Below are 22,819 nucleotides of genomic sequence, written 5' to 3'. Positions count from 1 at the left end.
TCTTAGAATGTTTACCAACAAAATATCTTGAGAGTATGGTATAAAAACTTTTCATAAAATGTTTTATTTAAAATATGACTTTACAGTGGTTTATACATTCTTCTAAGCTATCTTATCCTAGAAACTATTGTTGCAGCCAGATCTCCCTTTTTGATTAGTAATTTTTTTTTCTTCATATTTTAACATTTGAGAGGTGAAAATGAAAGTCACTTCAGTCGTGTCTGACTCTTTGCGACCCCATGGACTATATAGTCCATGGAATTCTCCATGGCAGAATACTGGAGTGGGTAGCCTTTCCGTTTTCCAGGGGATCCTCCCAACACAGGGATTGAAAAGGCAGATTCTTTACCAGCTGAACCACAAGGAAAGCCCATTTGGGAAATCTACTCTAATTCTGTCTCATTTCTTCTTTTTTTTTTTTAGAAATGTTGGTGGCAGGGGGTGTGATCTCTATTTTACAAGAGTTCTAAATTAATGTTTAAATCATGTTGTAGTACCCAGATTATTCAGAATTAAGTCAAATTTACTGGGCGGGAGGGGAGGAATTGCACTTTCAATATCTTTCCACCAAGGCATTCATGAATGTGTCCATTCATTCAGTTTTACTTCTAAGTAAGCATCTGATGAGGGGTTCACCTCCCAAACATGTAATGAACTCCTACAGTAGAAAAAACAAAAACAGAAACATACCTGGTAATCACATTTTACTATGCACTGAGGAGTTGAATGGAAATTTCTCCAAAGAAAATATACAAAAGGCAACAAGTATAGGAAAGAAAATGCTCAGTGTCACTGATCATCAGGAAAATGCATATTTAAAACATATGCCTGTATGTCTGCATCTGTGCTCAGTTACTTCAGTCGTGTCTGATTCTTTGCAGCCCTATGAACTGTAGCCCACCAGGCTCTTTGGTCCATGGGATTCTCCAGGCAAGAATACTGGAGTGGGTTGCCATTTCCCCCTCCAGGGGATTTTCCCCACCCAGGAACTGAACCAACATCTCTTGCTGTTCCTGCATTACAGGCGGATTCTTACTGCAGAGCCACCAGGGAATCCCCTATGAAAGCACAAGGGCTATTAAAAACAACAACAGAAGATAAGAGGTGTTGATGAGGACCATTGCACAATGTTGTTGGAAATGCAAAATAATGCAACTGCTATGGAAAGCAGTATGAAGAGTCTACAAAGAATTAAAAATAGAACTACCTTCAACATAGACTTGGGGGGAAAGACTCACTAACCATTATAACAATGGTCCCATTGTAATTAGTCATTTTTTCTGTGATGATTCACTTTAACCATGGACAATAGAAATGCATTGTGATAAAATGAAGGACTAATTTTCAAGATGTGCATTTTGGGATTAAAAAAGAAAATTGAACAATTATTTTTCTAAATTACAACCCAGTGTACCTCGCCAAAACCTTTTGGCAGATCTTAACTAGTACAAGGTCATCATATATCTGGTGGCAGAAATACGAAAAGGAAGTTTAAGAAATTGTTAAAACAGGTTATGGAAACTCCAATTTATGGAGTAATAGTAAATATCCTTTGAGGTTTGGACTTTCCATGTTTCTGGCTTAAAACTTGGTTCCCACTAGCATTCGAACAAGCCTCCTTCTAATCTCTTTGGTTTTGATGGAATAGATGACAGGGTTGAGCATGGGAGGCACAAAGAGGTAAATGAGGGACATGACTGTGTGCACAAGTAGGGGGGCATGCCTCCCATAGCGGGCAGTCATGGACACACCACCATGGGAACATAGAATATGAGCACAGCACACAGATGTGACACACACGTGTTGAATGTCTTTAACCTTTCCTCCCGAGATGCAATGGCAAGTACAGAATGCAGGATGAGCACGTATGAGAAGAGAATGAGTGCAGAGTCCAGGCCAAAGGTAGACATGACAATGAAGAGACCGAAAATATTGTTGACGGTGATGTCACCACAGGGAAGGTGGATGAGATCTGGATGAAGGCAGTAGGCATGGGACAGTATATTGGCCTTGCAGAAAGACAACCTCTTCAGAAGGAAAGGCAGTGGGAAAACCATGCAAAAACTGCGGGTAATTACCCACAAGCCCATGCATACAACACGGGAATCTGTGAGCATGGTGGTGTAGCGCAGAGGGTTACAGATGGCCACATAGCGGTCAAAACTCATAACCAGCAGGACCCCAGACTCCATGAAAGAGAAGAAGTGGATAAAGAACATTTGAGCCATGCAAGAATCAAAGCTGATCTTCCTTAAGTGGAAGCAAAATGTGGCTAGCACGGTGGGCAGTGTGGAGAAAGACACACCTAGATCATTAACTGAGAGCAGGGATAGGAAGTAGTACATAGGCTGATGCAAACTCTGCTCCTCCTTGACAATGAAAAGGATAAGGGCATTGCCCACAATGGAGACAATGTAGAGGGTACCGAGGAGCAAGAACATCCAGTGTTGGGAGTTCTCCAGCCCTGGGAGCCCTGTCAGGGTGAACGTTGGCAACTCTGAGCTGTTGTAGAGGATACCTCCCATGCTGGAGGGACTTGTACTGTAAGACTTGTACTGTAGGACCACCACCTGTAGAGAAGACAGACGTACAGTTTATTGATGATCTATTTTAAGTCTCTCTTATGCCATCCAGACCCTTACTTTAGAGCTTACTCAATTTTGTTTACCACATCACTCCTTGCCCTTCTTGCTCTCTGTGGTTTCTGGAATTGTCTAAGTGTTTTCAGGTTATCCAGCTGGCTCAACAGGTCACATTACCTTCCTCTGTACCTGTGCCTATCCCCACCATGCTCTTCTTCACATTCAAAGCTATGAACTTGTTATCAATCAACAGGCATCACTTTGCGCAAGACCTAAGACATCATTCTCATGATGACTACTTCCTGGACTGTTCTGAACATTCCAATTACTTACCAAGCTGTAAACTTTTTCTATTTCCACTCTCTCACTCTACTGAATATGCTGCTTATCATGACTCCCCAGCTCTTTCACTCATATTTAGTCTCCCAGTTTTTCCTTCCATCCCTCTAGTTAGAAGGTAGATGAATAGAAAGATAACTGTCCACAGCACTAACCTTCCACACTTTCATCAGGATGCATTAGATGCCCCCACTTTATCTTTTCATCCTTCTATCCATTTATCCTATGGCATTAAGTTTCTGCCTGAATAACTTAGTATACTGGAAGTCTTTTCTTAATAATTTCCTTCCAACTGAATTGTATCTAGCTACTGAAAACCACAGCATTAATAATCAGTTCTATATATCATGGAACTGGTTCTTATCTGTGTTCTCCATTTCTTTGAATAATACTGTAATTGTGCCTGAGACTAAGACTCAGAAATCCAAACATTATATTGTTTCTGTCTTTCCTTTACCTACTACATTAAATTAGACCACAGTCAATGAAAATACTGAACCCTAAGTCCATCTGCCAGCACTTTTCTGCATTTCCTTCCACTTACATTCTTATACTTTGTATCGAAGACATCACATTCGTATGCCCATAATAATGCCCTCTTAATGAATCTCTTTCCTCTATATCATTCTCTAATCTGGAATAGGTCTAATATTTTCAAAGGGTAGCTCTGCAAATGGGACCATTCTGATAAGAAAGTTTGAATGCCCCTTCACTACCAAAGTGTCAAAACCAAACTCACAAGTCTAGAGTTAAAGGTACTCTGTAGTCCAGTACTATATCAATATTTTTGGTCGCAATTCTCAGAACTTCCTACTTGTACCTCAAACACCCAGACTGGTTATCCATATTAATAATAGCAATATTCTTTGCTATTATTCAAACATTAACTACAGCTCCCCAGCTTCCAGAGTTTCCCAGAATGTCTGAACATATCTATTTAACCCATCATCTGTGGCCAAGGATCAACTATGCCCTCCTCTTCTGTTAAAATCTGACCAGTCATTGTAATGGAGATAACTGCTCTCCTCTCCTCACCACTCTCAGAAGCTGTAGATTTGCATCGCTTTTGTGCCTATTTCTCTGCCTGTTCTGCATTAGAGCTTCCTGTTATGGAGTTATGATAGTTCCTGTTGAATTATGAAACTTATCTCCCCTTCTGACTCACCAGCTTCAAGAGATCAACACTGACACTTATTCATTGCTTCAGTCCCTGCTGTGCTCAGTGCAAGGCCAAACACAGGAGATGCACTCAGTAAGTCACTGATCCCACAGGATTTTGATTCTCTTTGTAAATTGGAGAGGCTAAGGAACTTTGCTAATGGGGTAGTGAAAATCCAAAAGTAAACTACTGTGAAAACCCTTAGGATCAAATACTTTGCAACTCTGAGTTCTAAACCTGCTCTAAATCCACACCTCCAGGCTTTCATCTGGCTTTGTCTCTCTACCTGTATTAGGACTCCTCTATCCTTTTTTCTCAGGGTGCATTTTTCCCTCCATTCTGCATTCTTAAAATCTCTTTGTTTTTCCTATATGCAAGCTCTTCCTAAACATTTCTGTATGCAATATGCAATATCCCTGATTTGGATAATTTTTTAAGCACTAAATAGAGTCTTGCCAAGTGGCTTCCAAAGCAGCCAGTGTCTTTGTATAGACCATCCCCTTCCCCACCGCCATACCAGTTTGTTTTGAGAAATGAATAAGAGTGCTTATTTATTGCAGAACATCTACCTCCAAACTACAGCCCATTGTAGTATCCCTGCAGAGAAATGAATATCTGAATCTAAAAGCATGGGAAGATTTCAGAGAACCAGAGGACTAAGGAGAAAATATAGAACCAGGAAAGTGAAAATATGCAGAAAAATTAAAAAAAAAAAAAACAAAAAAAACACCTGACTCTTATAGGGACCGCCTTTCTGTCTTCAGATTGTCATAGCACTCAGGATTTCTAAGCTGAGTCAGAGTCCCTTAGTGCCTGAGTCTGGAGTGTCTGACACTCCACCTTACCTACCTGAGAGAGCTCATGGAGGGTGCAGAGGAAGCAAGAGCAGTTGTGGAGGCCCTGCCCATAACGCCTGCCTCCTCTGCCAACTCCCTGGGCTGAGCAATATAAGGCTGCATCCAGGAAGTCCCTTGAGTATTTATCAGCTCAGGAGCTCGTGGACTGCTGGGAATATGGAGCATCTGCAGTGTTCTTTCCTCTCTGACTTAATAGTTTGTTGCTTACATGGGTATGTGGGAATAGGAATGATCAGAACTGGAAATGACATGCGAGGATATTGTATCTAGTTGCTCATTTTATAAAAGAGATCATTAGAGCCTAGAAAGGAAAAGAGGCATCTCAATTTTATACAGTTTGTTAGTGGCAGAACATGTAAAACTAGGTCTTCTAGGTTAGTTTATGGCTTTTCCACTTTACAACTATGATCAATACATACAAGAAATGCTATATCCTACAAAAAGTGCTTAAAACCCATGTAAGTCAGCCATTTGGATTTATTATATCTTGTGAAATTCTCTCCTGGATTATCCTTGAAATTGACCCCAAGCATGATAAGAAGCACTGGTTTACTGTGGCTGACCAGACACATTGCATAATTACAGGTCAAATTATAAAAAGTATTTGGCTCGATTAAGAAAGTGTTAATGTATACAGCTGCCTTCTTCACAAATATTTATTGAACACCTACTAGGGTGACAACATAGGTAATGAGGATTAACTGATAAGGTTTTGAGCTCACTGTACCTGAGCTTCAGTCCACTTACCTTGAGAAAGTTTCCAACATACATGCAGCCTCATTTCTTCACCTGTAAAATAGGTTCTAATTATACTTTAGTCACAGACTGATCAGGATGACTAAGCAACAGAAAATAGGCAAAAATATTTAACCTATTGGCTGCCATATAACACTTAATAGATGGTGACCAAAATACTGAAGCTCCAGTATTTTGGTCACCTGATCCAAACAGCTGACTCACTGGAAAAGTCCCTGATGCTGGGAAAGACTGAGGGCAGAAGAAGAGGATATCAGAGGATGAGATGTCTGGATGGCATCACCAATGCAATGGACATGAACTTAAGCAAACTTCAGAAGATGGTAAGGGAAAAAGATACCCTGGTGTGCTACAGTCCATGGGGGTCAGAGTCAGACATGGCTAGGTGACTGAACAACAATTGGTTATTTAAACCCTAAACATTTTAAAGAAGATGTGGTACATATATACAATGGAATATTACTCAGCCATAAAAAAGAACAAGCTAATGCCATTTGCAGCAACATGGATTGACCTAGAGTGTGTCATACTGAGTGAAGTATGTCAGACAGAAAAGGAGAAAAATCATATGATATTCCTTGCATGTGGAATCTACAAAGTGATACAACATGAACTTACAAAATAGAGACAGACTTAGAGAACAAACTTACGGTTGCCAGGATGAAAGGGATAATTAGGGAGTTTGTGATGGGCCTGTACACACTGCTCTATTTAAAATGGATAACCAACAAGGGCCTATTGTATAGTACAGGGAACTCTGGTCAATGTTATGCAGCAGGCTGGATGGGAGGGGAGTTTGGGGGAGAATGGATGCATGTATATGTATGGCTGAGTCCCTTTGCTGTCTACCTGAAAGTATCACAACATTGTTTGTTAATTGGCTATAGCCCAACACAAAATAAAAAGTTTAAAAATAAAATATAATATAAAAAGAAACTCAAACATTATGTCCTGAAAGTAAAACCACTGAGAGTGGGTATTAACCTAAGTATACCAAACAATAAGTTATTGAATAGCTTAAATAGCCCAGTTCTAGGAAGATACTGGCAGATATACCTAGAAGGAATAGTAATTAGTAGCAAGAGATGCATACTTGAACCAGATCAGGGAGGGTATAAAGGGTTGGGATTAGAAAGAACCTCTCATATACCTAATATTGATCTGAAACTAAACAGGTGGGAAAATGCAATAGCTTCTCAACAATCCCACTCATACATAAGTCAGATCAAAGGACTTAGCGCATCACCTAATATACCCCTAGATTTTCTCATAGTCACACTGATTGTCATGGGAAAAGGTCAGGAACCACCCAAGCCCTAATCAACAGGCATGGATTTATGTGAATTCTCTATTGTTCATTTTTCATTGGTCTTTTTTTTTTTAATTTTCTCAAATAAAAAAAAAAAAGATACTTCATTTTTATTTATGACAAGGTCACAATCCCTACCCTACAGGTCTACAGTAGATATATGTTAACAAAAGTAACTATAAATCAAGTTATTTGCTTAGTACTAGACACAAATTTATTCCTGGGAATTTATAGATGAATCAATATAATAATTCATAGGTCTGGGAGACTTCTAAGGAAACATTTATAATATCTCAGTGAAAGCGATAATAATAGATACAAGGAGATTTTAGAGAAGAACAAAGGAAGGGAATCTGCAATATTCTAGGGCAATCAGATGAGATTTCTAGGTGCATGTAATAGCTCTCCTGATTTTCAAAGAATGGGCAGATATTTTTAAAGTAAATGCAGTAGGAAGAATGTCAGAGGATGTCAAAATATGGCAGATGTAAAAGTATGAACACAGGTATGAGACCTTAAAAGGAAACACCAGAGAAGAGTGGGTATAGAATTGTGTAGCTATATATTCAAAAAGGCAAAAGGTCGAATAACCCTCCACAGGACCCAGATCCAATACACTAATTCCTCCTATGCTCTATACTCCTCCAATCTTGTGGTTCCTGAAGGCTCTCCAAGAACCAGCAGCAATGGAGAAAATGTCTTCTCTTTCTGCTCCATAGAGTAAATATTCTGGCATTTGCTTCCAGTGGCTCAAGCAGACACATAGACTAGATGGACTCTGGACCCACTTCCAGCTCATAAAAGATGGGTGACCCTAATCTTGCTTAAAGAGACTAGGTATAATTCATCTTATAACTTTAAAAGAATGGAATATTAAACCAATAAAACTACATGAACAGTGGAAGTTAAATAATAGGAAGAGGCTAAAGAAGCCCAGGGTCTTCCCCTGGTAGCTCAGATGATAAAGAATCTGACTGCAATGTGGGAGACCTGCGTTTGATCCCTGGGTCAAGAACATCCCCTGGAGAAGGGAATGGCCACCCACTCCAGTATTCTTGCCTGAAGAATCCCATGGACAGAGGAGCCTGCTGGCCTACAGTCCATGAAGTCACAAAGAGTCAGACATGACTGAGTGACTAAGCAGCAGCAGCAAAGAAGCCCAAAGCTCTCTTCAGATGTATCTGATGACCTGGCTGAGCAGAGCCCTATGATGGTGAGCAAATCACTGTAATCACAGTCCACACCAGCGAAAGTGGAACAGAGTCTGAGCCTTTTCTCCATGCTGGCAAGTTATAAATCCAGGCAGAGCCATTAACTTCCTACTTAATGTGCTAAATAGATAAAGACTGTCACCAGAAATCATCTGTTATTCCTCTTTCAGATGATGCAGATTTCTAAAGTCAAGAGAAGGATACTGAGTATCTTAATTATAGAATGTGATGTGGAAAATATTAGCCCAGAAGTTCCCAAACAGCTTTTCACATGTATCTAAATGAGCCAAATTGTTGCTTTCAAGTCCCTCAGATTTAAAGAAGCAAGAAAAATACTGGCACTAAAAACATATCATCCACTTATTATGGCAGCAACTTCTTTATAAGTTATACTTGTAACAGAGCCAAAATCACTATACAGTAACATTCTTTCAAAGAATATTTATTGATGCACCTATTAAAGGTGAGACACAATATTAGCACTCTATTAATCTATGGATATACTCTCTATAGTATATAAAGTCTGAGCAATATAAAAATATAAGATACATTTATGACATGTTTGAAGATTTCAAGTACAATTTATTTTTTATTCACTATATTCAGATTATAATGCATATAGTATTTACATAATAAACAATATGATCATTATATAAAATTATTCTTTAATGAGATTATGATCAGTTTTAGGGTAAAACATTGTACCATATGGTAATTCAGTGAAGCATAAAGAGATGGTTGGTATGCAAACATAATCATTTATTAACTCATTCCTCAACTACCGTATATGTTAGGTATGTTTCAAGCCCTTTGTTAGAGACTGAAGTGTACAAAGATAAATAAAACAGTCCCTGCCAAGAAATTGCTTACAATTTAGTTGAGGAGACAAAGTACCCAAACTATCTGACATGACTATAGTACATTTCAAGTACAATGGAGACAGAAAGCATGTATAGAACAGTTCTACTTGGGATTCAAGAAAATCTTAGACAAAATACCTCTTCAGACTATGGCTGATGCACATGATATTTTGAAGCCAAACATTGAATTTTACATTGATTCTTGCTGAATAAAAATAATGAATCAATAAGTCATGTGTATTATTAAAATTATTATTACTACTTTAAAATTAAAAATTTTTAAACAGTTCATTTTATGTACTCCTTAAAACAAACATGTTAGGTAGATGAATCAGAGATCCCATTTTACAGATGAGGAAATTAAGACTGAGTTTAGTTCACTTATTCAAGAAGTCACCTCTATGGATGGATTAAGTAACCTTACTGTGGTGAAGATTTCACAGTACATATGTGCAGCAAATCATCACATTTTACACCTTGAACTTACTGCAAGTATATGTCAATTACATCTCAATAAATCTGGGAGAATACAAGAATAAGGGGAAAATATGTCACCTTTCATTTTCATTTCTCTCCGTGCAGGGAATTATGGAGCACAGAAGGAGAGGAAACATTTCCTAATATGAGATTCTGACTTAAGGAAATTCATTAATAATTCATATATTCATCTATTAATTTTTCACTCTTGATTTCCTTCTGCTATTCATTCATTATTGTTTACTCATCCTTTTTTTTTCATTTATTCTTTTATATTGCTGTCACATCATTAGACACTATTTTAATGAAGGCTCTATAGTGGTCCAGTGTGGATGGACAAAGTTTTTGACACAGTTGCTCCTTTAGGGAGCTCAGATTTCTTGAAGGGAAGCAGATAGATATTAAAGAGTAGGAGAAAGTTTCAGGAGAGATATAAACAAAGGGTCATTAAGTTCAATGCACTTTGGCAGGGTCAAGTGCCTACATATTTCAGGGTCTCCCATGTGAAAAGGACATTCCCGGGAATCCTAAAATCTAATTTTGACTGCTTAAATATTGTAACATTGTATTAGGGTGCTCCAGATAAACAGAACCAATAGAATATGTGTGTAACTAGATATCTTAAATTTATTATAATGAATTGGCTGTCACAATTACAGAGACCAAGAAGTCCAGACCCAGGAAAGTCAATGGTATAGTTCCTGTCCAAATTTGAAAGTTTGAGAATCCGAGAGCCAATGGTGTAAGTACAAATCTGAGACTGAAGGCAGGAGAAGACTAATGTCCCAATTCAAAAACATTCAGACAGAGATTCCTTTCTTATATACTCTGCTTTTTATTCTATTCAGGAATTCAGCAGTTTGCATAAGGCCCACCCATACTGGGGAGGGCAGTATGCTTTACTCAGTTTACCAATTCAAATAATAAACCCACCTAGAAATGCCCTCACTAAAACACCCATAAATAATGTTCAACCAAATACCTAGCCTTGAGGCCTGCCGGGAGCTATCTCCCGGCATATTGCATATTGAGTGCAGCACTTTCCACAGCATCATTTTTCAGGATCTGGAATAGCTCAACTGGAATTCTATCACTGCCGGGAGCCAGCGTGAGGAACTCCGCCCGTGGCAAAGGTCATGAGGAAGGAGGCTCGGCTTACGCAAAGGCGGGATCGAGCCTCAGGAGTCCCCCTGGAAATTCCCGAGCATCTACCCCCAAAACCAGAGTCTGCCTACTTTCTGCTTTGTGCTTTCACCTACACCTCTGACTTTACGGAGGGGGCTGTCCCCCACTACCTCTCTCTGAAAAAAGAGTTGACTTATAGCTCCAGTTAATAAAGTTACTGGGTGTGATAGTGTTTCAACCTACAAACTCCTTTGGAAGTCCTCTAGCCTGCCTGAATAGGTTTTTCTGGCCACATGTGATTGCTCAGAACCTCCCAACTGGGAGAGGCATGAGATGTTCTAAACTGTCTAAATACAGAGTCCTTTGAGCAGTTAAAAGATTGATTAGAAATTGTATTGGTGAAGGGTTTTTCACTTTTTGGGCCAATGTTTGCTGCTAAGTCTCCATATCCCTTACCTGCTGTGTCCCTGGCAGTGTATTGATTAATATAATTGGTGTAAGTAGTAGCTTTAATGTTTGTAACCTTGGACCCTTGAGTTAATTCTTTTCTTGATTGAGCCCACTTCACCTTTGCCCTATAGGAATGCAACTTTATCCAATGCTTTTTTGGAGGCTGGCGCCTGACTTTAGAATAATCACCTTTAGAGAAAAATAAGTTTTCTGAAGAAAGGGTCTTAAAATGTTAACAGGCCTCCGGGCCAGAAGATGATGCAAATCACCTAAACTTTTGCATATGATAAGTTTGCAGGAAGAAAGCCTGGCTTACTGCATGACTCTACCCCTTCCCCCATTATCCTCTATGCATAACTTAAGGTATAAAAACTACTTTGGAAAACAAAGTGCGGGCCTTGTTCACCGAAACTTGGTCTCCCCATGTCATTCTTTCTCTCATCTTCTGGCTGAATTATTCAGCCTCTTTTCTCCACTGAATTTCCTCACTGAGCTATCCTCATTCTATTACTCTTTATATCTTTGATGAATATTTAAATAAATAGGTTGCCGATGCCATCTCTCCTTCGAATACCCTGGATCAGCCGGGGCTGGACCCCGGCAGAGGCCCAGTCAAATTAAATAAAATTAACCATCACAACTGTCATACTCTAAAACTTTTCAAACAGCACCATAACAAGGTCTCTGGTTTCTGACAACATTGAAAATCAATCACCCAAGCTTAACTTGCATACTAGTAATGAAATGATAAACAGCCCATAATTATTCCAACTGTGCCTCTGTCTTTTTCAGAATTGTGCAGGCCCATAACCAGAAATCCCAGCCATATCACCAAGTGTCCTGAAATGAGTTCCAAGGAAAAAATCCCCTACCTTGTAGTGGTGTTTGTCATTCTCTAGTTTATTCTTAAAAAGAGACCATTTTTATGTCTCTAGAGAACATTGATATAGTTGATTTCTGGATAAAACCCAAGATGATCCAGGCAAGAACTGGCCCAATGTACTACAAGTTTGATCATAACATGTAAAGTGCAGAACCAGCATCCTCCAGAGTGACCCTCTCCTCTTTGGGTATCCAAATGATTTTGCCCCCCAACACCAAATCCTTCAGGGCTTCTAGATAAACCAGTCAGGACCTGACCCTGAAGAGCATCTTTAAAAGCCTGCGCTGTATCTCCTTTGTCTTAATGGAGTAGATGATGGGATTGAGCATGGGAGGCACAAAGAGGTAGATAAGAGACATGAGGGTGTGAACAGCATGGGACAGGCCAGCACCAAAGCGATGTACGATGGACACACTCACCATAGGCACGTAGAGGATGAGCACAGCTAGGACATGGGACACACATGTGTTGAGTGTCCTGAGGCACTCCCCTGGGGAGGCAATGGCTAGCACTGAGCGAAAGATAAGTACATAGGAGAGAAGAATGAGGGCAGAGTCCAGGCCAAAGGTGAAAAGCACAATGGACAGTCCGTAGTGGCTATTGAGGGAGACATCAGTGCATGCCAGCTTAATCATATCCACGTGAAGGCAGTAGGCATGGGAAAGGATGTTCCGGGGATGGCAGAAAGGTAGTCTGTGCAGCAGCAGTGGGAAGACCAGGATGAGAGCAAAGCTTCGTAGGACAGTACACAGGCCCATGGCCACAATGCGGGCATTGGTGAGCACAGCGGCATAGTGCAGTGGGTTGCAGATGGCGACGTAGCGATCGAAGCTCATGGCCAAGAGGATGCCAGACTCTGTCCAAGAGAAGAGGTGGATGAAAAACATCTGGGCTAAGCAGACATTAAAGGCAATCATCCGGGCCTGGAAGCAGAGGGCAGCCAGCACAGTCGGCAGTGTGGAAAAGGATACTCCCAAGTCGTTGACAGACAGTAGGGACAAGAAGTAGTACATGGGCTGGTGCAGACTCGGCTCCTCCTTAACAATGAGGAGGATCAGGATGTTTCCCACAATGGCGATGGCATAGAGCAGAAGGAGAGGAAAAGATAGCCAGGGCTCCATGGCCTCCGTTCCTGGGAAGCCCGTCAAGATAAAGAAGGGAGCATCAGAGACATTGATCTTGAAGTTGCCCATGAGAGGCTGGGGACAACTGTCATCAGCCAGTATGACTTTTTGGAGAAATTACATCATATGTCTAAGACTATATTGTTCCCAGGGAGGAAAAGAAACACTTAGGTTCATAAATCATGATTATTCATAGATTTTATTCTTAAAATACACTGGGAGGTTGACCAGGAGGTCATGAAATGCTAGTAGCTGAGAAAAAGAGTTCTTTCTTAGACATCTTTCAGAAAAGAGTCAATAAGTACTCAAGGTGGTTGACCAGCTCTTTAAGTCTTACTGGTAGTCTTCTAGTTGACTTCCTTATGATCATTATCACAGCTCCCCTTCAAATGTCCCCAAATTTCACAGTCATGATCTTAGGTACCTCCCAAGAGATGTAAACACTTAATATCCAGCCTGACAGACTAGGAACCAAGGGTGCAAGGAAGGAAAAGGAATTACTCCAGGTTTTCTTGGGAAGCAGTTACATGGCTAGAGCTGTAACTTAGTAATTCAGTTCCCATCCTGAGGTGACTTTGTGATCCAGAGTCCCACATTTCACACTGGAAGTATACATGAAGGAAGCCTGGGAAGTCAGCATGTCTCAAAAGGCATCATAGCTTTATTAGTACAGCATATAGAATCAGAACACACTGGGTTTGATTTCTAATGCTTTCACTTAATAGCACTGTGGCATTAGGTAGATTTCTTAAACTCTCTTCTTCGGTTTCTTTATTTTTTAGATAAAGATAAAGTAGAGTTGCCCTATGCATATGCATATATGCTATATAAGATAAAAGGAGAGAGAGAAAAAAAAAAAACTTGAACTTGGAACATGTCCTATCCATAGTAAGAATTATAGAAGTACTGCTATTATTATCATTTAAAATCATTTTTAGATGGAAAATAAATTATATAGTATGCTTCCTTTGACAAGATTCATGGAATATATTTACATTAAACTTAAATATGCATTTTTAAGTCACATATTATCACATAATAAATTATGGTAGAGACAAGCAAAAGTAAATTGTAAAAGTTTAAGAAAAATTAGGAGAGAAAAAATTATAACATTAAAAACATCCTATCCATTAACTTATTTTTCCTATGAGTGGTTAAAAACAGCATTCTTTAATTTCCACAATAGATCATATTTTTTCATCTCACAGACTTTCAAATTTCAACCAGAGTAGATTATGAGAAATGTTTCCTTGACGCCGGACCAAATAAGGTTGTGAGAAGGGGTGCTAAAAGGGTAATCAATGCATCTTGCATTTTTTCCTTTGGTCTCTCGCACAGGGGAGTTTCAACTATCTGGGAAAGAAACTATATTTAGGAATATTTTATAATATTTCTGTGACATGTCCAAAACCCTTTAATACACTTTTGTCTCTCATGGATAATTTCTAACACTTAAGTGTAATTACCCACCACTGATTATTATTTTAAGTGACCCCTGGGGGAAATTTTGCTTTTTTTCTTCCAGAAGCTTAGTATCACATCAATGAAAAATCAGATTAGAAATCAGAGAGAAATTCTCTATCAGTGTGATAAGTGTCTGGAACAAAGTTTTCAGGGAATTACTGCTGAAGAATGGGGATGCTGAGTAGCAGCACTGGGTTTGAAGAATTAGGGAAGATGAGCCAGATAAGCCCTTGGAAACCTGTATAATGTAATGACCTCTCTAGTACACATAGAGAAACTGTCACTGAAGATTTTAGAGGAGACAATCTTAAGGACATGCATGGGTCACCCACTTCTTGAGCACCCCACTCTTGAGTTCCACTTTATCATGTCACATGTTCTACTATAAGGAAGTCTAGAATTTCCTTAACTAAAAACTTCCTGCTCCAGAATAGGGCCAGTTTTAGTACCTCTTTCCTGTCCTAATTAGAGATGTTGCTTGAGTTCAGCAAGTGCTCTTCTCTGTTCCTTAATATTTTTTTCTCAACGTTCATGCCAAATAGAAAGTGGGGGCAGAAGATGGAGAGGGAAGTGATAGAAGGAGAAGGATTGAAGGGCAAGAAGAAACACAGAGAATGAGGAAGAGGCAGAGAACAGAGGGTAAACATAGGAGAAGTAACACAGAAAAGGGACAGCTTGGGTGAGAGAAAGGAAGTGTAAGACCAGAGAAGGGATTTTAGGTAGACAGTGGTTGGAAAATTAAAGCTAGAGAGGGAGAAGAAAAAGAAAATAAAAAAGAAGACAGAAGAACAGTGATAGGAAAATGCCCCAGCTGGACTCTGGTGCTCCAAGAGGATTGGGCTATGTTTTCTCCAAGCAAGGGCAACGCACATCACATTTTACAGGAACTGCCTCTCAGGCTCTGAGCCATGAAAGAGCTATAGTAAAGCCATAATGTCCCCAGCTAAACCCATTTGGGAATAGGCTCCTCACAGTGGGAGCCCAGTAGACACCTCTTGCAATCTATTCCCAAGGTTGTTTCAGACCTGTCTGCAAAGGCCAAGGCAACACAACTGTAACTGAGCAGGACCCTGTGGGGCCTTCCTAGGGCAGACTCCTCCCCCATGTCCTTTGCCTGCTTCTTTTTTGTACAAAAGCTGCAGTGTCCCAGGACTCCCCTGAGTTACAAAAAATTTGGCTCAAGAATTAATAATAATAATTGATATGAGCATGCAGTGACAAAAGTAGCAGTTGGTCCAGGAGAACTGGTAACAATTCAATCAGTCCTATGGCAATTACAGAATCTTTAGTTCCTCCCTGAAATACACAGACAACTGTATCTGATGCACATTTCCTGAGTGGTTAAACAGATGCTAAACTCCCCACCAAATGGAAGTTAACTACTGGATGACCATGAGCATGTAGCCCCTAGACTGGTTGGAGCCCAAAGACTGATAATGTTAACACTGTGACACCGTCTTATACCTCACCATCAACCAATCAGAGAATTGGGCACAAGCTGACCACAGACCCTGCAATCCCCCTCCCTCACCTTGCCTTTAAAAATGCTTTGCTGAAACCCATTGGGGAGTTCTGGGTTTTGAGCACTAGCTGCCCCAGACTCCTGCCTGGCACCTTCCTCCAACAATAAATGCTGAACCTTCCTTTACCACCAGCCAGTGTCAGTAGGTATCAGTGGACTGGCTTTACTGCCTGTAGGCAAGTGCACTTAAGTTTACCTTCAGTAACACCTTCTCTCCTCCCAGCTAAGCAGGGCTTAGCTGCCCCCACACCAGGTCCTCATGACCCCTTAGATCTTCTCCAGGATGGGTTCCAAGGGCTTTGAAAGATGAAGAGTATGGATGCCAAGAATATAACTAATTCCTCCTGACCTTCAGCTCTGGGGTTTCTTTTCTCCATGCCAAGTCTCCCTTCTCTTCTGAATTTTCAGAAGCCAAAATGTAGAGTTGGTTAGAATTGTAAGTGATAGAAACACAATAATCCTCAATAATACTCCGTGTTTATAATTTTCCTTGGACTCCATCAAGAAGTTCTTAAGCATTGTCATTTTCAATCTTAAAAACCAAATTTGGAGAGAAATGTTATCTTCCCATTTTACTGGTGAGAGAAATTAATTGCCCAGGAGGTCAAATTAAGTTCAAAGTTATAATACCATAGTGTAGCAGAAATGCTGGAGAAGGGAATGTCAACCCACTCCAGTATTCTTGCCTGGAGAATCTCACAGACTGAGGAGCCTGGGGAACTACAGTACATGGTGTCACAAAAAGTCAGACATGACTGAAGTGACTGAGCAAAAGCAGAACTGCATTCAAACATAGATCACTCATTTAATCACTTAACATTTTCAGAAAACCTAATAAGAATTTTTATCCAGTAAAGACCCTGGAACATGTTTCATCTACCTGTTAATCATTACCATCTCTACCTTTTTTCCTTTTTATCCTTTTTTTCCTACTTAATTGATTGTCTTTCTGCTTGTGCCTCTCTCTGCAACATCCCTCAAAAGTAGAGGAAACTAAAAAGGAAAAGAATAAAAGAAGCTAAATCAATCTTTCTCATTCTCATGACCATAAATTTCTGGCTTTCCCACAGGGCTACCAGCTAAGATGTGGAATACAAACCTGGCCCCTTCCTCTGTACCCTTCACCCAGATTCAGGGCTTGCCTTGTCTGTAGTATCACATATGTAAATGGATTCTAGGCAGTTGAACTTTCAAGTTTCAATGATTACACAATTCTATGATTTTTTAAAATTTTGTTATTAATATGTAATTTATATACCATAAAAGTTGTAAATTCACTGTTTTTTTTAGCATATTTGCAAAGTTTGCAGAACATTTTTAATCACTCTAAAATGAAATCCCATTACCATTAGCAGTCACTCCTCATTCTCATTTATCCCAGACCCTGACAATAACTAATTTACTTTCAGTTTTTGTAGGCGTGTCTATTCTGAAAATTTTATTTAAATGCAAATTATTTATTTATTAGAAATAATTCTTCTTAAAATATTTGTAAACAAATTTTATGTGAAAATAGGTTTTTAGCTCTTTAGAGTATTTATTAATACCTAGCAATAAAAGTTCTGAGTCACTAGTAACTGTTTGAAATGTATATCTGTTTGAAAAAAAGCCTAACTGTTGTCCAAAATGGCTTCACCAAAATTTACATTCCCACCTGCAAAGTATGAAGAATCCATTTTCTCCATATGTTTCTAGCATTTGTTATTTTCTGATTTTGTTTTTTATTTTATTTTCATTTATAACCTTTTTAATGCATGGAGTGATATCTCATAGTGGTTTTGATTTGCATTTCCCTAATGATGGAGAAGGCACTGGCAACCCACTCCAGTACTCTTGCCTGGAAAATCCCATGAACGGAGGAGCCTAGTAGGCTGCAGTCCATGGGGTCGCTAAGAGTCGGACACGACTGAGCGACTTCCCTTTCACTTTCCACTTTCATGCGTTGGAGAAGGAAATGGTAACCCACTCCAGTGTTCTTGCCTTGAGAATCCCAGGGACAGAGGAGCCTGATGGGCTGCCGTCTATGGGGTCACACAGAGTCGGACATGACTGAAGCGACTTAGCAGCAGCAGCAGCAATAACTAATGAAGCTGAACATCTCTTTTGTGCTTATTCACTATTTGTCTATCTCACTTTGCAGAAATGTATGTTCAAATCATTTGCCTATTTTTAATTGATTTGTCTTTTTGTTGTTGAGTTGTAAGAGCTCTTCATATATTTTGGATATTAAATTCTTTTTTTATTAATTTATTTTAATTGGAGGCTAATTACTTTACAATATTGTAGTGTTTTTTTTTTCATTTTATTTATTTATTTTTTATTTTACTTTACAATATTGTATTGGTTTTGCCATACATTAAAATGAATCTGCCATGGGTGTACATGTGTTCCCCATCCTGAACACTCCCCCCCACCTCCCTCCCCATCCCATCCCTCTGGGTCATCTCAGTGCACCATCCCCAAGCACCCTGTATCATGCATCAAACCTGGACTGGCGATTCATTTCACATATGATAATTTGCATGTTTCAATGCCATTCTCCCATATCATCCAACCCTCGCCCCCTCCCACAGAGTCCAAAAGACTGTTCTATATTATCTGTGTCTCTTTTGCTATCTTGCATACAGGTTATCATTACCATCTTTCTAAATTCCATATATATGCATTAGTATACTGTATTGGTGTTTTTCTTTCTGGCTTACTTCACTCTGTATAATAGGCTCCAGTTTCATCCACCTCATTAGAACTGATTCAAATGTATTCTTTTAATGGTGGAGTAATACTCCATTGTGTATATGTACCACAGCTTTCTTATCCATTCATCTGCTGATGGACATCTAGGTTGCTTCCATGTCCTGGCTATTATAAACAGTGCTGCGATGAACATTGGGGTACACATGTCTCTTTCAATTCTGGTTTCCTCGGTGTGTATGCCCAGCAGTAGGATTGCTGGGTCATATGGCAGTTCTACTTCCAGATTGGAAAAGAAGAAGTAAAACTCTCACTGTCTGCAGATGACATGATCCTCACATAGAAAACCCTAAAGACTCCACCAGAAAATTACTAGAGCTAATCAATAAATATAGTAAAGTGGCAGGATATAAAATCAACACACAGAAATCCCTTGCATTCCTATACACTAACAATGCAAAAACAGAAAGGGAAATTAAGGAAACAATTCCATTCACCATTGCAATGAAAAGAATAAAATACTTAGGAATATATCTATCTAAAGAAACAAAAGACCTATATGTAGAAAACTATAAAACACTGGTGAAAGAAGTGAAAGAGGAAACAAATAGATGGAGAAATATACCGTGTTCATCGATCAGAAGAATCAATATAGTGAAAATGAGTATACTATCAAAAGCAATCTATAGATTTAATGCAATCCCTATCAAGCTACCAACAGTATTTTTCAGAGAACTAGAACAAATAATTTCACAATTTATATGGAAATACTAAAAACCTCAAATAGCCAAAGCAATCTTGAGAAAGAAGAATGGAACTGGAAGAATCAACCTGCCTGACTTCAGTCTCTACTACAAAGCCACAGTCATCAAGACGCTATGGTACTGGCACAAAGACAGAAATATAGATCAATGGAACAAAATAGAAATCCCAGAGATAAATCCATGCACCTGTGGACACCTTATCTTTGACAAAGGAGGCAAGAATATACAATGGAGAAAGGACAATCTCTTTAACAAGTGGTGCTGGGAAAACTGGTCAACCACTTGTAAAAGCAGGAAACTAGAACACTTTCTAACACCATACACAAAAATAAACTCAAAATGGATTAAAGATCTAAACGTAAGACCAGAAACTATAAAACTCCTAGAGGAAGACATAGGCAAACACTCTCCAGCATAAACCACAGTAGGATCCTCTATGACCCACCTCCCAGGATATTGGAAATAAAAACAAAAATAAACAAATGGGACCTAATTAAACTTAAAAGCTTCAGCACAACAAAGGAAACTATAAGCAAAGTGAAAAGACAGCCTTGAGAATGGGAGAAAATAATAGCAAATGAAGCAACTGACAAAGAATTAATCTCAAAAATATACAAGCAATTCCTGCAGCTCAATTCCAGAAATATAAACGACCCAGTCAAAAAGTGGGCCAAAGAACTAAACAGACATTTCCCCAAAGAAGAAATACAGATGACTAACAAACACATGAAAAGATGCTCAACATCACTCATTATCAGAGAAATGCAAATCAAAACCATTATGAGGTACCATTTCACGCCAGTCAGAATGGCTGCGATCCAAAAGTCTATAAGCAAGAAATGCTGGAGAGGGTGTGGAGAAAAGGGAACCCTCTTACACTGTAGTGGTTTTTGCTATCCATTGACATGAATCAACCATGGTACTTATCAGGTATATGATTTGTAAAACTTCTCTCCCATTCTGTGGTTTGTCTTTTTCACTTTCTTGACACTGACTAAATACTAAAAATATATTTTTTATAAAGTCCAATTTATCTATTTTTCCCCCTTTGGTCCCTTGTGCTTTTGGTGTGTCATAAAATCACCATGTAACACAAGCACACAATGACTTACACTTAAGGTTTTTTCTAAAGATGTTGTAGATTCGTCTTACATTTAGATGTTTGATTCATTTTGAATTAAGTTTGAGAGAGGAGCCCAATTTCAGTCTTTTGCATATGGATATCCAATTATCCCTGCTTCTTCCAAAACCCTAGAGCAATCCCCTTGGGTTTTCATACCTGAGAGTCACAGAGAGTTAATAAATAACTGCACTTACCAAGGCTGTTGACATGAGGAGGCTGGAATCCCCAAGCTAAGATGAACACACTCACTGAGGACAGATAAGACTTAAAACTGAGAAGAGATCAAACTTCAGGTGTCATACTCAGATCCCACCATCCTCTAAATCATACTTGCACACATGCATGAAATCACAACTTTCACATCTCAAAAAAAATTACATTCTGGAACATAATACCTGCACAAACCTCCACACACCCTCCAACAGAACCTCACACTCATTTATGACATGCATTACAGAGTTCAACTTCAGTGCGCTTCACTTGTGAATGCATGCTAATCACACAGGTATGTTTTTGAATTGAAAATATTATGTTCTGAGAAAGAACTCCAAGTTCAGTGATTGAATTTTATATCTTAGAAGAAGACCTCAAACACATAGCCATCATAGTGACCCAGAAACAAGGCTGAGTGGGAAAAGTTGGAGACAATTCCCTCATTCCACCCAGAGTGGTGCTCTGGCACAACGTCTCTTTTCTATGACTTTACCTGGAAAGCAATCTTGATTATACCTAATCTCTCTGGTCCTCCTATCTATAGATGATCACAGAGTAGCAGGTGCCTTAAAATAACTATTTGAAATCTTCCTCTATGGGCAAGACTAGACTGGGTAAAGAGAGGAAGAGAAGAGACTCTAGCTCCCTTGTGTGGTACCCAAGCTTCTTTCCTTTAGTGGCTGCGGCCATCTGTGAAAAACTCAAAGCAGATAAGAGGGGCTTTTCACATTTATGTGACTGTTTGGAGTGCAGGTAATAAATAATGGTATAGCAATGCAGATAATGACACTGGAGTGCCTTGAAAGAAAAAGATAGAAAGTAAAGTATCGGCTATATAAATGGACAGTTAAGTGAGGGAAAAACACCATACTTTGAATCAGGAGACCCAAGACTTAATTTCACTTCTAAAGTAAGATATGTTATGATCTGAATTACATCAGTTCATTTCTCTGAACTTGGATTTCATTTTGCTAAGACAGAGATACAATTATTATATTCTGTATCACTCCTATATGTGGCTATGGGACCAAGAGCTTGTAAAAAATGGGGAACACATTGTTTTTGGTGTACAAACTTAATAAAACTATATGTATTATCCTTCAATTAAAAATAAATAAATTTTTAAAAGACTATACGCTTTACTCTTTACCACCCATTTAAAAAGTCAGCCAGGTGTTTCCATTTCTAATTTATAAATATAAAAATTGAGTCTCAAAAAGGTTGTGGTACTTTTTAATGCTAAATAGTGAATAGGCAGAAAAGCTAAGATGAGGATTCCAGAATTGTTGCTTTTATAAATTGAGACTTCCCAGAGCAGTGTTCTTGCCTGGAGAACCCCAGGGACGGTGGAGCCTGGTGGGCTGCTGTCTCTGGGGTCGCACAGAGTCAGACACGACTGAAGCGACTTAGCAGCAGCAGCAGCAGCAGCAGAGAAGGGAAGGGATTTTCTTAAGATTAAGTAACACTCTTGTGACAAACTCAGAACTAAAGCTCAGGATTCCTGGCCTTTTACAAAGGATGTTTTTAGGTGTACAATGTTACTGAGGGAAGATGTATATAATACTACCACTCTATAATAGTCATGTATTCACTCAGGATGTCTACCGTGGGTGAATTCTAGGACACTCTACTTCCTCCCTCAATCTGCTTCTATCAGCACTTGGCATTCTGATCTGGCTGTTACATGCAACCATTAACTGGTGGGACTATAAGATTTCAGGCTGCCTTTGCATAGTTTGAAGTGCTGTCTCCCTAGATAGCATGCCGACTACACCTCTTGCTTTCTTCCTCTGAACTCACATATGTACTCAAAATAATGTAGATATGCAGTTATTGAGTATTTCTGTATATTCAGGCTGCCTAATAAATGGCAATCCACTCCAGCACTCTTGCCTGGAAAATACCATGGA

The 22,819-nt window shown here is 39.2% G+C and overlaps 1 protein-coding gene and 1 pseudogene across 1 annotated transcript; both read right to left on the bottom strand.

The window, feature by feature from the left end:
- Positions 1 to 1,088: 1,088 nt before the first annotated feature.
- LOC109569399 (olfactory receptor 51I2-like) lies at positions 1,089 to 2,566 on the bottom strand (annotated as a pseudogene).
- Positions 2,567 to 12,253: 9,687 nt separating this feature from the next.
- Positions 12,254 to 13,201, bottom strand: LOC109568898 (olfactory receptor 51I2-like). Its single transcript, XM_019974262.2, has one exon. The coding sequence runs from the start codon at positions 13,199 to 13,201 to the stop codon at positions 12,254 to 12,256; it is 948 nt and encodes a 315-aa protein (XP_019829821.2).
- Between the last annotated feature and the right edge of the window lie 9,618 nt (positions 13,202 to 22,819).

The sequence above is a fragment of the Bos indicus genome, chromosome 15 (assembly GCF_029378745.1).
Source record: "Bos indicus isolate NIAB-ARS_2022 breed Sahiwal x Tharparkar chromosome 15, NIAB-ARS_B.indTharparkar_mat_pri_1.0, whole genome shotgun sequence".
NCBI lineage: Eukaryota > Metazoa > Chordata > Mammalia > Artiodactyla > Bovidae > Bos > Bos indicus.
The sequence above is the reverse complement of the archived record's forward strand: the minus strand, read 5'-3'. Positions and strand labels throughout refer to the sequence as shown.

Coding starts and splice junctions, on each gene's coding strand:
- LOC109568898 (XM_019974262.2), bottom strand. CDS start 13,201: ATGGGCAACTTCAAGATCAATGTCTCTGATGCTCCCTTCTTTATCTTG.